Here is a 19,722-nt window from a genome sequence, read left to right on the forward strand (position 1 = left end):
TTTTTCCTTTGTAATCTGAATGCATTTTCTTTCCTTCTTTTTCTTGTTTTATTGAACTAGCTAGTATCTTCAGTACAATGTTGAATATTAGTAGTGAGAGCAGACCTTTTTGCCTTATTCCTAACCTTACGGTGAAAAAAGTCTTGCAACAGTAAGTATAATGTTACCTGTAGGTTTCTCATAGGTGGTTTCTATCAGGTTGAGGAAGTTCCCCTTCTCCTTTTAATTTGCTGAAAGTTTTTTAAATCATGATTGGGTATTGAACTTCCTCAGGTGGATTTCTTGCATCTTTTGAGGTGATTATCTGGTTTTCCTTTTTTTAAGTCTGTAAAAATGGTGAAATACATTGATTTTTTCAAATGATTAACCTTCAATTCCTGGGATAAAGCCTACTTTTTTCTTATTATTTTTTTGTGTTGCTGGATTTGGTTTGCTAATATTCTGTAAAGGTTTTTTGTTGTTGTTGTTCTGTTTTGAGACAGAGTCTCACTTTGTCGCCCAGGCTCGAGTGCAATGGTGCGATCTCGGCTCACTGTAACCTCCGCCTCCCAGGTTCAAGCAGTTCTTCTGCCTCAGCCTCCCAAGTAGCTGGGATTACAGGTGCCCGCCACCATGCCTGGCTAATTTTTGTATTTTTAGTAGAGATGGGGTGTCACCATGTTGGCCAGGCTGGTCTTGAACTCCTGGCCTCAAGTGATCCACCCACCTCAACCTCCCAAAGTGCTGGGAATACAGGCGTGAGCCGCCATGGCCGGCCCTGTGAAGGTTTTAAGTGTCCCTGTTCAAGACATATTTATCTGTACTTTATGACTGGTTTTGGTATCAGGGTACTGGTGACATTATAAAATTAGTTAATATTTCTTTTTCTTCTATTTGTATAATTTCTTTAACTATGATGGAATTTAATCCATCTGGGAATGGAGTTTTTGTGGGAGGGTTTTAAGCTATAAATGCTGTTTCTATGGCTATTTAGGTTATCTGTTTCTTCTAGAGTAAGCTTAATTAATCTTTCGAGAAGTTTGTCCATTTCATCTAAGTTGTTTAATTTATTGGCATGAGAGTCACAAGTGATCCACCTGCCTCAGCCTCCCAAAGTGTTGGGATTACAGGCGTGAGCCACTGCACCCAGCCTGGGTTTTAATTTGGATTTCCTTTTCTGGTTTTTTGCTTGTTTGTTTTTAGACAGGGTCTCCACTCAGTCACCCAGGCTGGAGTGCAGTGGCGTAATCATGGCTCACTGCAGCCTCAACCTCCCGGGCTCAGGTGATCCTTCCACCTCAGTCTCCCAAGTAGCTGGGACTACAGATGTGTGCCACCATGCTTGGCTAATTTTTTAATTTTTTGTAGAGACGGGGTCTTGCCATGTTGCCCAGGCTGATCTTGAACTCCTGGGCTCAGTCTGCCCACTTAGGCCTCCCAGAGTGCTGGCATTACAGGTATGGGCCATTGCACTTGGCCTTCGTTTTCTAGTTTCTTATTATAGAAGCTTAGGTTATGGATTATAGACTCTTACTGAAACATTTTAATACTACAGATGTCCCTTTAAGTACTGCTTTAGTTCCATCACAAAAATTTTGGTAAATTTTATTTTCATTTTCATTTAAGTTCAAAATGTTTTGTGATTGCATGTGTCCTTTCTTCTTTGACCCATAGAGCTGTTTAATTTATGATTTTGGAGGATTTTTTTGGACATCTATGCATCATTGATTTCTATTTTAATTTCATTGTAGTTAGATAATTTGTTGAGGCTTGTTTTATAGCACAGAATATGATCTGTTTACATGTTTCATTAAATAGACCTGAGTGGTAATAATAGTTATTCATACCCAAATGTTAGTGATTATTACAGTGTGCTCTTCTGCATTTAAATTTTTTCTTTCTTCCTTTCCTCATATGGACTGGATTAAATAATCTCTAAAGCCCTTTCTTGCTCTAAGAACTCTGAATCTTTAGGATATAAAACTAAATTCTTTATTCTACAAATGTATACCCTTTCCAGCTTTGAGAACCCTGACTCTTAAAAATCCAAAACGAAATTTTATATTCTGTAAATTTTTGGAATTCTTACAGGGACGGAAGAAGTCTATAGTGGCTGTGGAGCCCAGGAGTCTTATTCAAGGAGCCTTTCAAGGCTGCTCAGTGTCTGGGATGACACTGAAATACATGTATGGGGTAAATGCTTGGAAGAACTGGGTTCAGTGGAAAAATGCCAAGGAAGAGCAGGGGGATCTAAAATGTGGAGGTAAGTGCACAGCATGAATTGTATCTTGATTTAGGTAGGGGGAAATATACAGATAATCTACTGAAAAGGGATACATTTTAGGTCAAAAACCCCATAAAACTTTGGTTTGGGCTTTACTTAATTTTTTCCGCGTTTTTATTTTATTTAAACTTTTATGTTTCTCTCCTTGTCAGGGGTTGAACAGGCTTCATCTAGCCCACATTCTGACCCCTTAGGAAGTACTCAAGACCATGCACTCTCTCAAGAATCCTCAGAGCCAGGCTGTAGAGGTAAAATTTGTTTCTCTCCATTTGGTATGAATTATTTATATTATTATTGCCGATTTAAATTTGTAAATTGAATATTTAAAATTATTTAAAATTTAGAGTCTTAAGGTTAGAAAGAGAAATTAATCTTATCCTGTTTTAAGGAGGTTGTTACAAGGGTAAGGTTACGTCTTCTGATCTTGAGTTTATTATGCAAATATACAGAATTTTGTTTTATTTTTGACACTGTGCAAGTGCCTCAAAATATGTCATCTTGAGCCCTGCGTCTGTGTAGTAATCCACGTGGAGCCCAGTTTTTTTTTGTTTTTTTTTTTAAGAAAAATACCTGGAAAAGCCTTGCTTCTAATGTAGGAATTTTTCCTTACAGTGAGATCTATGTAACTGACAATGTTTGTGGGTTTCACTTCAGCTGCCAGGAAATTTGGTATTACATGAACATTTCAAATAAAGCAACAGTGTATAATTTTAAGGCCCACATTAGTTTTCATTTTTCACTACTTTTGACACCCTATTCTAAATTTTTGTTTCACTTTATCTTTTGCTTTTAATTTGTGTTTTATGTAAGATACTTGTACAATCTTTATGGAATGAGATGGGGCAGAATGGATGAGTATATCCATGTAACTTGATTTTATTCCACTTTCCAACTATATCTTCTTTCTGTCTCAAACCTAGGTGATTGTATGCACCCTTGGCTTCACTCCAGTCTACCCTGTTGGTTTTGGGGCACATGTAACTGTCCTTGTTGGAGCACTTAGTTGCTGCTGTGGGCAGTGACTAACTCATTGAGTTCCTATAGATCAAGTATAATCTGTCTGCTCCAAGGCTATGTAAATACACTCCTGTTGTGGAGATTTACTAGGCCATTAACCGCCTAGTAGCATGTTTTAAGTTAAAAGAGCAACCTGCGGGGTGCAGTGGCTCGTACTTGTAATCCCAGCACTGTAGGAGGCTGAAACAGGAGGATCTCCTAAGCCCAAGAGTCCTGAGGCTGCAGTGAGCTATGATTGCACCACTGCACTCCAGCCTGAGCATCAGAGCAAGACCCTGTCTCTTAAAAAAAATAAAAATAAAACCAAAAAAGCCGGGGAAGGGTGATAGTGCAAATGGAGAGGTAATACTGCTTTAGACTACTAAGCCTAAATGCAGCTGTTACAGGGGATGGCAACCCATTTCTACCACTCTTTCACTGAGAAAATACTTACTGAATATCTCTTACATACCAGGTATGAAGCTAGGTACTAGGGTGAAAAAGTCAAACATGGTCTGTGCTCTCATGAGATACCGCTTGCTTTAACTAAAACCAACTCACAGGAGCCCATGTGTATGTAATCTTATCTGAATGCAGAAGAGCAATGACTAGAAAGGGTGTTTTAATCTTGGCCCCACAATGTGGATCAACATGTTGTAGTAGGACCTCTACAAATCAAATTGGATAACTCCCCTGCTCAAAATTAATTCAGCTCATTGTCTGCAAAATCTTAATGCGAGAAATGAGGCTGATCATGATCTGCCCCCACCTGCCCTTCTTGCTTTGTCCTACACACCCAAGTCCCCTGAACCTTTTCAACCTGTGACCTAGCGAAGGGAATACTGTATTCTAGCATTTCCAAAGGCAAGAGGGTGTTATTCATTATTTGAGGTGTTCTGTATTCAAATAAATATCAGCTGAAGAAAGTTAAACAGCTGGTCAGACATAGTGGCTTACACTTGTAATCCCAGCACTTTGGGAGGCCGAGGCAGGTAGATCACCAGAGGTTGGGAGTTCGAGACCAGCCTGACCAACATGGAGAAACCCCATCTCTCCTAAAGATACAAAATTAGCTGGGCATGGTGGTGCATGGCTGACTCCCAGCTACTCAGGAGGCTGAGATAGGAGAATCGCTTGAACCCAGCAGGTGGAGGTTACAGTGAGCCGAGATTGTGCCATTGCACTCCAGCCTGGGCAATAAAAGCGAAATTCCATCTCAAAAAAAAAAAAAAAGAAAAGAAAAAGAAAGTTGAATAGCTTTCTTTTTTGCAGATATGCTCAGAGCCTTTAATGTATCATTAAGCACTGTGACTTCTTCAGAGATAAATACAGTATCTTGTGTTTTCTGAATATCAAATATTAGAAACCCAGTGTTCTCCAGCTCTCACATAAGACTAGAGTTTTGTGGACTCCTACTTTGGGAAGCCTTTTTGTGTATCCTCAGATTGGAATTCTTTACCTATCTACCTGTTTAACTCTTCCTCACCTTTTAAGGTCTAGCTCCAGTATCATGTTTCCCAGAATCTAACCTGACTCTTCCCTGTTGGATAGCCTTCATTTGCTTTCATAGAATGCCATTTAAAGAAAGCCTCTATCATAGCACATATTGCACCATATGCACTGGTCTTTATTTCCCTAACTGAAGTAGACTTGAGATCAGAATCTGTCTTTAATCTATATACCCACTAGTCTGCACTGCAGTGCCTGGGGCACAGTAGTGTTCAATGTTTATTCAGTTAATCAAGTAATGCTACTATGTTTGTTAAAAGTTAATGTTTCAGATGTTTTCTACCTTTCCACAGTCCGCTCTATCAAGCTGAAGGAAGACATTCTGTCCTGCACTTTTGCTGAGTTGAGTTTGGGCTTATGCCAGTTTATCCAAGAGGTGCGGAGACCAAATGGTGAAAAATATGATCCAGACAGTATCTTATACTTGTGCCTTGGAATTCAACAGGTATCAAGTTAAACATATGGATTCTTCAACCTAGCAAATCCATTGACCAGAATATGTCCCCACAGAAATTACATGCACCTGTACACACCCAGATACATACTGGTATTTTCACTGGAACATTGTTTTAACAACAACAAATTGGAAACCGCTCAAGTGTTAATCAAGCTTTGTGGATCAGTCAACTATAATATGTCCATACTGTGGAATACTGTAAAATAGTTAAAAAGGAATGGCTTGCTTCTGTATTTATTGACCTAGGAAATTCTTAGAGGCATATATTTTAAAAAGTAACTTGCAGGGCCAGGTATGGTGGCTCACGCCTGTATTCCTAGCACTTTGGGAGGCTGAGATGGGAGTGTCACTTGAGGCCAGTGATTCAAGACCAGCCTGGGCAACATAGGGAGACACTGTCTCTACAAAAAATAAAAAGTTAGCCAGGTATGGTGGTGTACGCCTCCACTCCCAGCTACTCAGGAGGCGGAGGCAGGAGGATCACCTGAGCGCAAGAGTTTAAGGCTGCAGTGAGCCATTGGAGCTCCAGCCTAGGTGGCAGAGTGAGAACCTGCCTGAGGGAAAACAAAAAGAAAGTAACTTGCAGAATTATATATATAGTGTGATTGTTATGGGAAAATATGCATAACATAGAATTTACCATTTTAAAGTTTGCAATTCAGTAGGACTAATAAGTACATTCTTAATGTGCAGTCATCACCACTGTCTATTCTGTAACTTCATGACTCCAAAGGGAAACCTCAAACCCATTTAGTAGTCACTCCCCATTACTCCCTCCACCCATCCCTGGCAACTATAAATCTGCTTTCTGTGTCTCTGGACTTGCCTATTCTGGATATTTCCTATCAGTGGATTCACACACTATGTGGCCTTTTGTGTCTGGTTTCTTACCCTTAGCATTATGTTTTCAAGGTTTATCCACGTTTTAGCATGAATCAATATAGCATTCGTTTTTATGGCTGAATAATATTCTATCATATAGATATGCCACATGTTGTTTATCCATTCATCCACCGATGGACATTTGAGGTTCCACCTTTTGGTGATTGTGAATACGCTGCTGTGAACATTCATGTACAGGTTTTTGTTTGAACACCTATTTTCAATTCTTTTGCCATCTATGCTTAGGAGTGGAATTGCTCAGTCTTGTAACTATGACTGAGTTGTTGAGGAACTACTGAACTGTTTTCCAAAGTGGCAGCACCATTTTACATTTCCAACAGTAGTGTATGAAGATTCCAGTATCTCCACATTCTTGCTAACATTTGTTAATTTCTGTCTTTTTTTTTTTTTTAAACAACCATCCTGGTGGGTATGAAATGATATCTCATTGTGTTTTTAATTTGCATTTTCCTAATGACATTGGGAATCTTTTCGTGTACTTTTTGACCACGTGTATACCTTCTTTGGAGAAATGTCTATTTAAGTCCTGTCTTAGTCTGTATTGCCATAGGGGAGTACTTGAGGTTGGGTAATTTATAAAGAAATTCTTGGCTGGGCGCTGTGGCTCATGCCTGTAATCCCGGCACTTTGGGAGGCCGAGGCAGGCAGATCACGAAGTCAGGAGTTCGAGACCAGCCTGGCCAACATGGTGAAACCCTGTCTCTACTAAGAATACAAAAATTAGCTGGGCGTGGTGGCACGCGCCTGTAGTCCCAGCTACTCGGAAGGCTAAGACAGGAGAATCGCTTGAACCCAGGAGGCAGAGGTTGCAGTGAGCCAAGATCGCGCCCCTGCACTTCAGCCTGGGTGACAGAACAAGACTCTGTCATAAAAAAAAAAAAAAAATTCTCATGCAGAATCATGGCTTATGGTTCTGCAGGCTGTACAAGAAACATGGCGCCAGCATCTGCTTCTGGTGCGCACTTCAGGAAGCTTCCAATCATGGCATCATATGATCATGGCAGAAGGTGAAGCGGGGGCAGGCGTCTCATGGCAAGAGAGTGAGGACGAGGTGCCAGGCTCTTTTTAACAGTCAGATCTCTCAGTAACTAATAGAGGGAGAACTTCATTACTAGGAGGATGGCATTAAGCCAGTCATGAGAGATCAGGGCCCCACTGCCAACATTAAGGATCAAATCTCCACATGAGGTTTGGAAGGCACAAGTATCTAAACTATATCAAGTCCTTTGCCTAATTTTTAATTGAATTGTCTTTTTGTCATTGTGTTGTAGAAACTATATATATTCTAGATATTAAACTTTTATCAGATATGTGATTTGCAAATATCTTCTCCCAGTCTCTGGATTTTCTTTTCACTCTCTTGGTGTAGTGTACTTTGAATGACAAATATTTATTTATTTTGAGACAGAGTCTCGCTCTGTCGCCCAGGCTGGAGTGCAGTGACGTGATCTCAGCTCACTGCAAGCTCCGTTTCCCGGGTTCACACCGTTCTTCTTCCTCAGCCTCCCAAGTAGCTGGGACTACAGGCGCCCGCCACCACACCTGGCTCTTTTTTTTTTTTTCAGTAGAGACGGGGTTTCACCGTGTTAGCCAGGATGGTTTCGATCTCCTGACCTCGTGATCTGCCCACCTCGGCCTCCCAAAGTGCTGGGATTACTGGCATGAGACACCGTGCCCGGCCAAATTTTTTTTATTGTAATGAAGTTCAGTTTCTTTTTTGTTCTTCCTTTTCTTTTCCTTTCTCTTTTATTTTTATTGCCTGTGCTCCTGGTGTTATATCTAGGAATCCATTGCCACATTCAAGGGCATGAAGATTTAATCCTCTTTTCTTCAGAGAGTTTTGCGATTTTAGCTCTTATATTTAGGTCGTCGATTTATTTTGAGTTAATTTTTGTATCTGGTATGAGCTAGGTCTACCTTCACTCTTTTGTATGTGGTTCTCCAGTTCTCTCAGCGCCATTTGTTGAAGAGACTGTTCTTTACCCATTGTATGGGCTTGATACCCTTGTAGAAAATCTTTTGACCAAATATAAATGGGTTTAATTTGGGCTCTCAGTTCTAATCCATTTTTCTTTTTTTTTTTTTTTTTTTTTTTGAGATGGAGTCTCGATCTCAGCTCACTGCAAGCTCCGCCTCCCGGATTCACACCATTCTCCTGCCTCAGCCTCCCGAGTAGCTGGGACTACAGGCACCCGCCACTATGCCCGGCTAATTTTTTTTGTATTTTTAGTAGAGATGGGGTTTCACTGTGTTAGCCAGGATGGTCTCGATCTCCTGACCTCGTGATCCACCTGCCTCGGCCTCCCAAAGTGCTGGGGTTACAGGCGTGAGCCACTGCACCCGGCCCTAATCCATTTTTCTATAGATGGCTATTTTTAGGGCAGTACACAGTTTTGAAACTTACAGTATAGCTTTGTAGTAAGTTTTGAAATCAGGAAGTGTGGTTCCTCAAAATTATTTTGGCTCTTCAAGGTCATTTGAAATTCTATGTCAATTTTAGAATGGGTTTTTCCATTTCTGCAAAAAAAGGCCGTTGGATTTTGATATGATTGCAGTGAATCTATAAATTGATTTGGATAATATTGCCATTTTAACATTATTAAATCTTCTGATCTGTGACTACAGGATGTCTTTCCATTTATTTAGTTGTTCTTTAATTTTTGCTTTCAGCAGTTTTTTGTGGTTTTAAGTGTGTAAGTCTTACATCATTTTGGTTGTTACATTTCTTCTCAAGTGTTTTATTCTTTTTGATGCTTTGGTAAACATGGGACTTTCTTTTTTTTTTTTTTTTTTTTTTTTTTTTTTTTGAGACGGAGTCTCGCTCTGTCGCCCAGGCTGGAGTGCAGTGGCTCAATCTCGGCTCACTGCAAGCTCTGCCTCCCGGGTTCACGCCATTCTCCTGCCTCAGCCTCTGGAGTAGCTGGGACTACAGGCGCCTGCCACCGCGCCCAGCTAATTTTTTTTTTTTTTTTTGTATTTTTAGTAGAGACAGGGTTTCACCGTGGTCTCGATCTCCTGACCTCGTGATCCGCCCGCCTCGGCCTCCCAAAGTGCTGGGATTACAGGCATGAGCCACCACGCCCGGCATGACTTTCTTAATTTCCTGTTTGGATTGTTCATTGCTAGCTTGACATAGAACTGATTTTTGTGTATGTTTATATGCTGCAGCTTGGCTGGATTCACTTATTAGCTCTAATAATTCATTTTTCTGTGTATTCTCTAGGATTTTCTATATATAGGATTCTGTCACCTGCAACTAGAGATAATTTTACTTCTTCCTTTCCTATTTGAATGCGTTATATTTATTTTTCTTGCCTGGCTGCTCTGCTAGGATTCGCGGTACAGTGTTGATGAAGAATGGCAAGGATAGGCATTCTTCTCTTGTTCCTGGTTAAGGGGGAAGAGACTTTTTTTAAACAGCATGTATGTTGTGTTATATGTACTGATATATTTCTGTAACTGTACAAAACTCACTTCTGCATAAAGGAATTTCTTAAAGATTGGAAATATTTTTGCATATGAATAGTAGTTGACTTTGATGAGTTTGAATAGTCTACTTTTTCTTTATTTTGAACTTTTTCAATAATGAAGATACATTTTTAAGCTTGAAAGTGACTATATTAAAAGAAGAAAAAGAATGCTATTGAACAACAAACTGTAATCTGCCAATAAGATCATAAATTGCCTTTGAGGAGGCCTCATAAAAATGCCTATTGAAGTGGTAATTTTTGTTAGCCAGAATAAATTTAAATGGAAATAATTTTCTCCAAGTCATACATAGAAATTCAAGAAACCAAGATAGCCATGGAAATATAAATTAAAAATACTAAACCTTAAAAACACCAAAATACTTTTATCATGTAATTACATGCTGCCTTGGATTCTGTTACCACTCATGGTGTGTCCCTGTTCTCAATTGATTTTATCTGACCTGCACCGTCAGTACATTTTAAAAGAGACAGGGTCTTGCTCTGTTACCCAGGCTGAAGTGCAGTGATATGATCATAGCTCGCTGCAGTCTCAAACTCCCAGGTTCAAACAACCCTCCTGCCTCAGACTCCCAAGCAGTTAGGACTACAGGCATGCACCACCACCCCTGGCTATTTGTTTTTAAATTTTTTGTAGAAATGGGTCTCACTGTGTTGCCCAGGCTAGTCTTGCACTATTGACCTCAAGTGATCCTCTCACCTTGGCCTCCCAAAGCACTGGGATTACCATTCCTGGCTCAATACATTTTTAAACTGTAGGTATTCTTTTTGTTCTAGCCTATGATATGGTTGTTAATGGTTATAATTAACATAGTTCAATGTCCTATAATTAGACTTGAACTTTTTTGAGGGCTAGGTTGTGGGGCAGAGTTAAGAGCTGTAGTTAGAAGGCTCCAAATAAATAGTTTTTAAATTTGGGTTTCCTCAGGTCAACTGACATTAGCTAACTGTGTTATTGCAGGAAATGATCTTGTATCTAGGGTAAAAAACAGAAGAGCACATCTGCAGATACACATCATGAATCAGGAAAAACATGATTTGGAACATGTGCATTGGAACCAAGTTTTAGTATGTCAGTTTTAGGAACTAAGTAAAGGGTTCTTTATAATACTTCTTCTGTACCATCCGTGTTTTAAAATGAAATAAAAAAACTTTACTTTGCAAGGTCAGGGCTGAAGATAATGTGTTAACATGAAAAGGAGCTTTAGCTTGAATTCTAGTGTTTTAACAACTATCTCTAAAATACTGAGAAGTTGAACTTGGTTTATAATATTGCAAGGGCAAAAATTAAGGGTAAACTGTATCTCTTAGAATAATTTTTTAAGAACTCATGTTTTCTTTTTATCAACATGTATATTTTCTTTTTTTTCTTGTAGTACCTGTTTGAAAATGGTAGAATAGATAACATTTTTACTGAGCCCTATTCCAGATTTATGATTGAACTTACCAAACTCTTGAAAATATGGGAACCTACAATACTTCCTAATGGTAGGGTGTTTTTTTTTTTTTATTGTTTTCATGATGTGCTTTCTTAAATTGCTTAAGTTTTTTGGTTATCTTTAAAAAAAATTGTTCATTTTTATTTCTGTCCAGATTTATACCATATTTGGACTTCTGAGGAGAAGGTCTTTGGTTTATTGTTGATTGTTTTAGGAAAACTGTACAAGTCATATAGCACATGTATAGATACTGACTGCAGAAAATATAAACTAATTTGAAGTTACATTTACCTTTTTAGAAACCATTTTTGATCTGGTAGCATTGATGTAGCTTTCACATACCATATCTGCTAACAGTGGACCTTTTTTGGTAGTTTGTATGTATACTGAACTGTTGTTAAGAGAGTTAAGTCCTCATCCTTGAATTATCTTTGACCAGATGTCATCAGACAAGTCCATAATTCACTCCAGGTCTCAGGCTGAGGTGAATGAAGAGGTTCAATGTTATGCTTAGTAATATATGCACCTTTCTGTTGGGCTGCAGAGCACCTTTAACAGTAAGCTTAATGATCTCCAACAGGAGTTTGCAAACTGTGGTCCATGGGCCAAATCTGGCCTGCTCCCTGTTTTGCAGTCTATGAGCTAAAAATTGTTTTTACATTTTTAAATAGTTGGGGAAATTTTTTTTAAGAATTCCTATTTTATCACGTGAAAATTATATTAAATTCATGGCTGGGTGTGGTGGCTCACACCTGCAGTCCCAGGTGTGACTTTGGAAGGCTGAGGAAGGAGGATCACTTGAGCCCAGGGGTTCAAGATCAGCCTGGGCAACATGGTGAAACTCTGTCTCTACAAAAAATACAAAAGATACAAAAAATTAGCTGGGCATGGTGGTGGTGCCTGTAGTCCCAGCTACTCAGGAGGATGAGGTGGGAGAAGCACCTGAGCCCAGGAGTTTGAGGCTGCAGTGAGCCCTGATCGTGCCACTGCACTCCAGCCTGGGCGACAGAGTAAGACCCTGTCTCAAAAAAAAAAAAAAAAAAAAGAAAATTATATGACTATAAATAAATTTTGCTGGCATATAGCTCTGCCTGTTTATGTGTTCTCTACAGCTCCTTAGTTTCCACAGCAACAGCGTTGTTCAGAGCCTATATGGCCTACACATCCCAAAATATTTACTTTCTGGCCCTTTATAAAGATAGCTTAACCCCTAATCTAAAATATCAATAGATGAAAACAGTTTCAGGAGACTCTCACGGTGTCTACTTGAGTGGAATCATCTGCCTTTTTCTTTGTGGTGCCTTTTCTGGTTTTCTGCATAAGGAAGAGGGGAAAGAGGAATAGTCAGTTTTTCCTCTTTATATCTCCCTGTCCTAGAATTTGAGAGATTACTTAGTCTTCTTTAGCAGGAGCTCAGTACTGTTTCTTGTACCCCTTCTTCTGTCTAGGTTACATGTTCTCTCGCATTGAGGAAGAGCATTTGTGGGAGTGCAAACAGCTGGGCGCTTACTCACCAATCGTCCTTTTAAACACCCTCCTTTTCTTCAATACCAAATACTTCCAACTAAAGAATGTTACTGAGCACTTGAAGCTTTCCTTTGCCCATGTGATGAGACGGACCAGGACTCTGAAGTACAGTACCAAGATGACGTATCTGAGGTTCTTCCCACCTTTACAGAAGCAGGAGTCAGAACCAGGTATGGGATACTGTTTGTCAGATTTCTCTTTGAAGTCTTAGTAGTAGTACTAAAATAGAGAGTTACTGCAGAAAGGTAATTATAAATGCTAGACGTGGAAGAGTGTACCTTTAACATTCGAATATTTTTCTCTATTGTCAGAGAGTGGTCAAAGGCTGGCCTCAAAGTGGGAGGAATCAAGTGCTTCAATATACTTTCATTGGCTTTTAAATGAGAAATTTTGATTTAATTGGGTAGAGCTCAAATAGCCTGCATTTTAAAACTTCTCAGGGAATTAAAAAATACAAGCAGGGTTGAGAATCACTGATTTACTAGCACCGGATGAGTCAATCACTAGTTAAAAGAAACCTGCAGAACTTTTAGTCCATTGTTTCTAAATCTTTTTTTTGACCAGAACCCCTCTTTTTAGTTACCATTGTGAAATTCTGAAGGAACTTAAAAGCTGACCTACAAAATACTGCTTTTGTACACAATAGAATAATAGCAGTGACAATTTTATTAGGTTTATTGTCTTGCATTTCAAAAACAGCCTATTAAATAGCAGTTTGTTTTTAATGTTCAAAAACTTAATCTTGGTATTATAGGATTAGAAATTAATTATTTTTGAACAGAATCATAAGTCCTGAACTTCCCCAAATCAGTTTCTAAGAGTGAAATACATTTTTTGAATGTGAGAATTTAAATCACTGAAACTAAAATCTGTATTTGTGATGTTCAACTTTGTATAAACTTTCTTCTGAATTGTTCATTTACTATCTTTTTCACCTAATGTCTGTATCCTGTTTGCTTAGTTTTATATATATGTAACCCACTTTGTGCTCTCAACTGATTTTTATTTATTTATTTATTTTTATTTTTTTGAGATGAAGTCTCACTCTGTCACCCAGGCTGGAGTGCAGTGGTGTGATCTCAGCTCACTGCAGACTTCGCCTCCCAGGTTCAAGCAATTCTCCTGCCCCAGCCTCCTGAGTAGCTGGGACTACAGGTGTGTGCTACCACGCCTGGCTAATTTTTGTATTTTTAGTAGAGACGGGGTTTCACCATGTTGGGCAAGCTGGTCTCGAACTCCTGACCTCAGGTGATCCACCCGCCTCGGCCTCTCAAAGTGCTGGGATTACAGGCGGGAGCCACCATGCCCGGCCTCAGTTGGTATTAACTGGGGGAGGGAAAGGCAGGTGGATAATGTTTCCCTGTTTGCTGATTAGGTGCTTGAAATGATTAGTAATGAATTCAGCTTGTTTTCTAAGTGAGTAACCAGCAAAGTCTTTCTATTTAGATAGCTGCTAAATGGAAAATGGGTGACTTTTGTTAAAGTAATAATTCAGGAAGCTTGGGAAAGTCCTATACCAGTTGCTAAGAGCAGATATAGGCTGAGTGCAATGGCTCATGCTTGTAATCCCAGTATTTTGGGAGGCTAATGCGGGAGGATTGCTTGACCCCAGGAGTTTGAGGCTGTAGTGAGCTGTGATGGAGCCACTGCACTCTTGCCTGGGCAACAGAGTGAGACGCTGTCTCTCAAAAAAAAAACCAAAAAAAAAAACAACCTTTTTTCCTTGGGTCCATCTAGTGTTCTCTCGAGGAGTGAATGGAAAAAGTGGGAAAGAAATAGCCCACTTTCCACACCTTCACCCTCACTTCCTTATATAATGCCTGGCCTCTGCAAAATACTGTTGAGGAAAAATGGTTTGTTCTTTTCTTACCAAATAGTAACTCTGCTGATAATTTCTCTTCCCAACAAAGATGCCATTTCTCACAATATTCGAACAAATAAACTTGAGCAGATGCCCAGTACTAGTGCCCACAGTAGAAATATTCTCATAGAGATGACAGCTTCTGCTGAGTTCGGTGGCTTGCACCTGTAGTCCCAGCTACTCCAAAGGCTGAGGCAGGAGGATCACCTGAACCCAGGAGTTCAAGGCTGCGGAGATTCAAGGCTGCTGTGATCGATACCATCATGCTCCAGGCTGGGCCACAGAGTGAGACCCTGTCTCTTAAAAGAGAGATGGCGGCCGGGCGCGGTGGTTCAGGCCTGTAATTCTAGCATTTTGGGAGGCCGAGGTGGGCTGATCACCTGAGGTCAGGAGTTGGAGACCAGACTGGCCAACATGGTGAAACCCCATCTCTACTAAAAATACAAAAAAAAATTAGCCGGGCATGGTGGCAGGCGCCTGTAATCCCAGCTACTCGGGAGGCTGAGGCAGGAGAATCACTTGAACCTGGGAGATGGAGGTTGCAGTGAGCGGAGATCGCGCCATTGCACTCCATCCTGGGCAAAAAGAGCAAAGCTCCGTCTAAAAAAAAAAAAGAGAGAGAAATGACAACTTCTGTCCTGATCTCTACTGTAGGAGAAAAACATGTGGAACCCTTCTTCCTGCTTTATCTTGCTATGTCTTAGGAACCCTGTGCCTAATAAAGTTTATTAATAAAGTCAGGCTCAGAACAGAGACATTCTCCAGTGCCAGTGCCATACTTTTTGTCATGGTGCCACCACTTTGGTGAGCAGGGGAGCATAAAATTCATAGGATAGGGACTTTGTTTAATGCCATAGAACCCAGCCCTTAAAGTAATGTCCGGCACCTTCATAGGCACTCAGTATTTGTTGAATGAGTGTGAGTGAGTGAAAGGGAGGAAATGACAAAGTGCTGGCTGCGAAGCAAAGTTCATTGGCGTCTTGAGGCTCAAAGAATAGACTTTTCTAATGTAATCCTTTATTATTTCCTGTCTCAAGATAAACTAACTGTTGGCAAGAGGAAACGAAATGAAGATGATGAGGTTCCAGTAGGGGTGGAGATGGCAGAGAATACTGACAATCCACTAAGATGCCCAGTCCGACTTTATGAGTTTTACCTGTCAAAATGGTAATCTTTCTCTGAACTGAATGTAGTGCACTCAGAAGGCAGTTAACATATTTTGGATTTCAGATGCTTGAACATCAGAAAAGTAGCTTGCCCGTGGCTTTAGACAAGGATTTACCATGAATTTTTTCCCCATTGTCAAATCTATGTGGATTTTGAACCACAAAACAAATTACCTTGTCTTCATAGTTATTTTATGAAAATGTCTTCAAAAGCAAGAATCACTGCTATTGTTTGATCTTTACAACTGTCGTACAACCTTTATGTGATATCTAATCTGTAGTTATTTTGTAATTTGTATAGACAAGAAATTTTGTTTTGCTAAAGCTATAATAGAAAAACAATTCTTAAGGAATTGAAATTTTCTAAGTAGTCCTTTTCTTAGAGGAACTTTGATTTTAGAGTTGTAACACTTTTTTTTCTGAAAGAAATGTAATAGCTGCATTTGCCCTTTGATAATGTGTATTGAGTGCCCTTGGAGTTCATTCCAGGATATTGGGCACTTCCAATATGTGGTGCTTAGCCATAGTGTCACATGTGAGTTGACTTTTTTGTTGCTCTTAATAATGTCTGAAGTACTAAAGTTTGTGATTTACATTTTGTCTTATATTAACTTTATACTCACTTCCAATCCATTGTGACTTCAGTTGATTCCTGGGAGGAAATATTCCTCCAAACTATTTATCACTGTGGGTACATTGCTTTCCCCATTGTGAGTCACAGTGGAGAAAGGTTGAGAGCCATATTAGGTTGGTGCAAAAACAATTGCAGTTTTTGCCCTTACTTTTAATTACTTTTAATGGCAAAAACCTCAGTTTACTTAAGAATAGTACATATTTCCTATACTCTCTGATTTCTGATTTTCTTTTTTCTTTTTTCTTCCTGTGGATAGTTCTGAAAGTGTGAAGCAGAGGAATGATGTGTTTTACCTTCAACCTGAGCGCTCCTGTGTCCCGAATAGCCCCATGTGGTACTCCACATTCCCGATAGACCCTGGAACCCTGGACACCATGTTAACACGTATTCTCATGGTGAGGGAGGTACATGAAGAACTTGCCAAAGCCAAATCTGAAGACTCTGATGTTGAATTATCAGATTAAAACGGAAGTGAGGTTCTTATTTTCATACATATTGGTATGCACCAAACTGTGAATGCATCCAGCTGTTGGAAAACGATGTATAAGTCGAAGTCCTCTTGACTTGACCATAAGATCATGGAAAACAGATGACTTGTGAACCCCACAGTGTGGATGTGCAAATGAAAACTGAAGGAAAGAATATGAACTGAGAAATGTTCTTTGGCAGTGATATAGTTCTTAGACATCTTCAGAATGACTAATTTCTCTGAGTGGTGCATAATCTTATTTTGTTTGGGAGTAACAAATCGTGGAATATTTTTAAGGAAAACTGTTGTATAAAACTCTACCATAGTAACCTTAGACCTTAGAGAGGTAGCTTTGGAGTGAAACTTTGGCTGCAATAGGCTACTTTGGCAAGCCCTCCGTAAAAGTCAGAGGAGAGATCAGTACAGAGCTAAGAGTGACATCAAATGAGGACTGTGGGACCCAGATTTGAAGACCCAATAAAAATACTCAACTTTTTAAAAAAGATAGTGAAGTGGTCTTGATTGATTTTGATTTTCACTGCCAAGCCAATCATGTGAAGGACAGAAGCTTTTGCCCTGGGCCCCTCACATCAGGGAAAATGACCTTCACTGCTATTAACAGTAATGTGTCCCTTTCATTTTCTGGGTCAAGCCTTCTCAGCGGTGGGTCTGGATGTGGGTAAACTAAGGTAATGGGGATGATATTCCACAAACTAATTATGCACACAAAATCTGTGGAGCCTATCAGACCCCAAGTGTCTTGAAATGTTTGTAGAAACCCACTAAAATGCCCCTTCTCTGGGTATGGGCCCTTATTCCTGCTGTCTCACAGCCTGAGCTGTGGTACAGAGAAATGGGGGTTCTCCTTTTATTTTCATTTTTTTTTCCCCAATGGCAGCTTTTCTCCCATTGTTTTACCTTCCTACTTCCCAAACAATTCCTCTTATTTTGTCTTTTGCACCAGTTTCTGGAGGCCCTTGTCATTTCAAAAAGGATAGTCTCTTTTCTTACTCTGGCAAACCTGTGAGTGATTCCACAAAGATACAGTATTACTTAGCTATCTGAATTATGATAGAAAAGGTCCTAGTTAGGTTCCTATATAAAGCATTTGGAAGATGACCTTGTTGCCCTTGAAACTTGAAAATAGGGATTCTGGGGTGAGGATACAAAGATGTTGTCTTGCATATCCATAAGCAGGTCTTAGAGCATTATTCCAAACTCTAGCTGTTTCAGTAGTTCTATGAGGATTGCAAGTCATAGGTGTGTGTGGCATATCAGTCCATCTCTCTCATCTCCATTCTCAGTTTCTTCCCCACAAAATTTGGAATCAAAGCTTTTATGACGTTTGCCAATTGCAGAACTTCTTTAGCTAAGGTTAATTTGATGCTATGATAAAACTGAGAGATGTCAAAAAGCCTCTTAGAAATTTTAATCTTGAAAGACTTTTCAGGGTATCTCATTTTTTAGGTGGGGGTGGCAGGTGTATTTCTTTTTTAACAAATAAAAGGCATTTAAGTAAAACTAAAATGAAAAAAATAGGCCTTTTGACATTGTGTACTTGATGGTTCTGTCCCTCTGCCTGTAACAAATCTCATTTTTGTTACCAAGAACTGTATGAAAGAAGTAAATCCGCCCCGATTCTGTATGATTAATTCCATCTGTGTTTGTCATTTCTGACTGGAAAACTTCTTACTCCATACCTTGTTTGATATGGAGGACAAATAATTGGATTGTCTGATAAGTCTGCCAATAAACTACCCAGAAATAGCAAGTGTAATAGTCCCCACTATACGAATTTTATGGTTTGTATAAACACTAACATTTTCCCCTTCTGTAGTTGTATGAAAAAACAAATATTGTTAGCATAGTAGATAAATTGTTATGAAATACCAGAAAAAAAAAATCTGTATCTTTTACTGAGAACACCCAATACCCAGATAAATGACTGTATCAGGATTTCATTTGCATGTTAGTCCACAGAGTTGCCCAGAACCCTAAATTTATTCATAAGAGAAAATACTGATTAATTGTTGGTCATTCCTCATAAGTGTAGCTGTTGATGTGTGTGTCTGATTATTGCTTTTTTAATTTTATGAAAATTGTGTAAAATTATTACATTTTTTTTCCAGGGGAGAAAAAAACATCAAACAAAAAGAAACATCTAAATCATCCTTTTTGTTCTTTTTCAGTTTTTAACCACTTTTAGGTTTTCCCCTTGCAGAAACCACAGAAATATTCCCTTAGAATAAAATAGTATATTTGTATTTGATGGGTGAGTTCTTCTTCTTTACGTCTTAAAAGAATTTGAAATCTCTTTTTCTGATTGACCTTATTGGTATGACCCAGCAGTTAGTAAAATTACAAAGAAAGAGAGCAGTTTCCAAGAAAGAAATTTTTTTATGTAGTCCAGTCAACATATTCTTTCATTGCAAATTCTTTTATTTCCTTTTTTCCATCAAAAAACTTGTTCCCATTTTTAGCTAATTTGCTGACTTTATTCAAAGTCCCAACAGGTAGAAATATCAGAGATCATTTATACATATCATTTCAGGCAAACTTTTTTGAGATTTACAAAGCCTACATCAGCTCAACTTTAATGAAACTGTAAGACTAGAATAAAGGATATGTTCATTCTTAAGTATAAATACATGTTTAAAACGGGAACGTAAGACTAAATAGCATTTTCCTTCGACTTCAGAGTTGTCTTGGTATTAGGCAGCTGTACTTTCAAATTCCGTATCGACTTTCTACCTACCTGCCTTGTGGCAATTCTGAATTTATAAAACAGGTTTTCCCAAAAGGTCTAATGTGAAATGGATTTCTACCAATGAATTCAGAATTTAATTTTCCAAAGAAGTCTCCTAGGGTACTGAGTTGAAATTTTAGGAAAGAAGCAATAATACCCTGAATTCCTCTAGACTAGCACTTGTCTGTTATTATACTGTGCTATCATCATTGAAGAAGATAGTGATTGAGAGGCATTGTTATGTAGTGGAAAGATCATAGGCGT

General features: G+C 39.1%; 1 protein-coding gene across 9 annotated transcripts in view; it reads left to right on the forward strand.

The window, feature by feature from the left end:
• The window catches only part of ZMYM4 (zinc finger MYM-type containing 4), a 151,977-nt gene extending 132,996 nt beyond the window's left edge, over nucleotides 1-18,981 (forward strand). For 4 of the 9 annotated variants that reach the window (XM_030823400.1, XM_030823401.1, XM_030823402.1 and 1 more), the window contains 7 exons: nucleotides 2,071-2,242; nucleotides 2,416-2,511; nucleotides 5,062-5,213; nucleotides 10,993-11,104; nucleotides 12,504-12,752; nucleotides 15,481-15,610; nucleotides 16,500-18,489. In XM_030823400.1, coding sequence (XP_030679260.1) covers nucleotides 2,071-2,242; nucleotides 2,416-2,511; nucleotides 5,062-5,213; nucleotides 10,993-11,104; nucleotides 12,504-12,752; nucleotides 15,481-15,610; nucleotides 16,500-16,707 — 1,119 coding nt within the window. In that variant the 3' untranslated portion in view covers nucleotides 16,708-18,489. Of the gene's footprint in view, nucleotides 1-2,070; nucleotides 2,243-2,415; nucleotides 2,512-5,061; nucleotides 5,214-10,992; nucleotides 11,105-12,503; nucleotides 12,753-15,480; nucleotides 15,611-16,499 lie in introns of all 9 variants that reach the window. The other 5 variants (XM_003273400.3, XM_003273401.3, XM_030823404.1 and 2 more) reach the window with 3 other exon arrangements.
• Nucleotides 18,982-19,722: the final 741 nt, after the last annotated feature.

Source organism: Nomascus leucogenys, chromosome 12, assembly GCF_006542625.1.
Source record: "Nomascus leucogenys isolate Asia chromosome 12, Asia_NLE_v1, whole genome shotgun sequence".
In the NCBI taxonomy this organism is placed as follows: Eukaryota; Metazoa; Chordata; class Mammalia; order Primates; family Hylobatidae; genus Nomascus; species Nomascus leucogenys.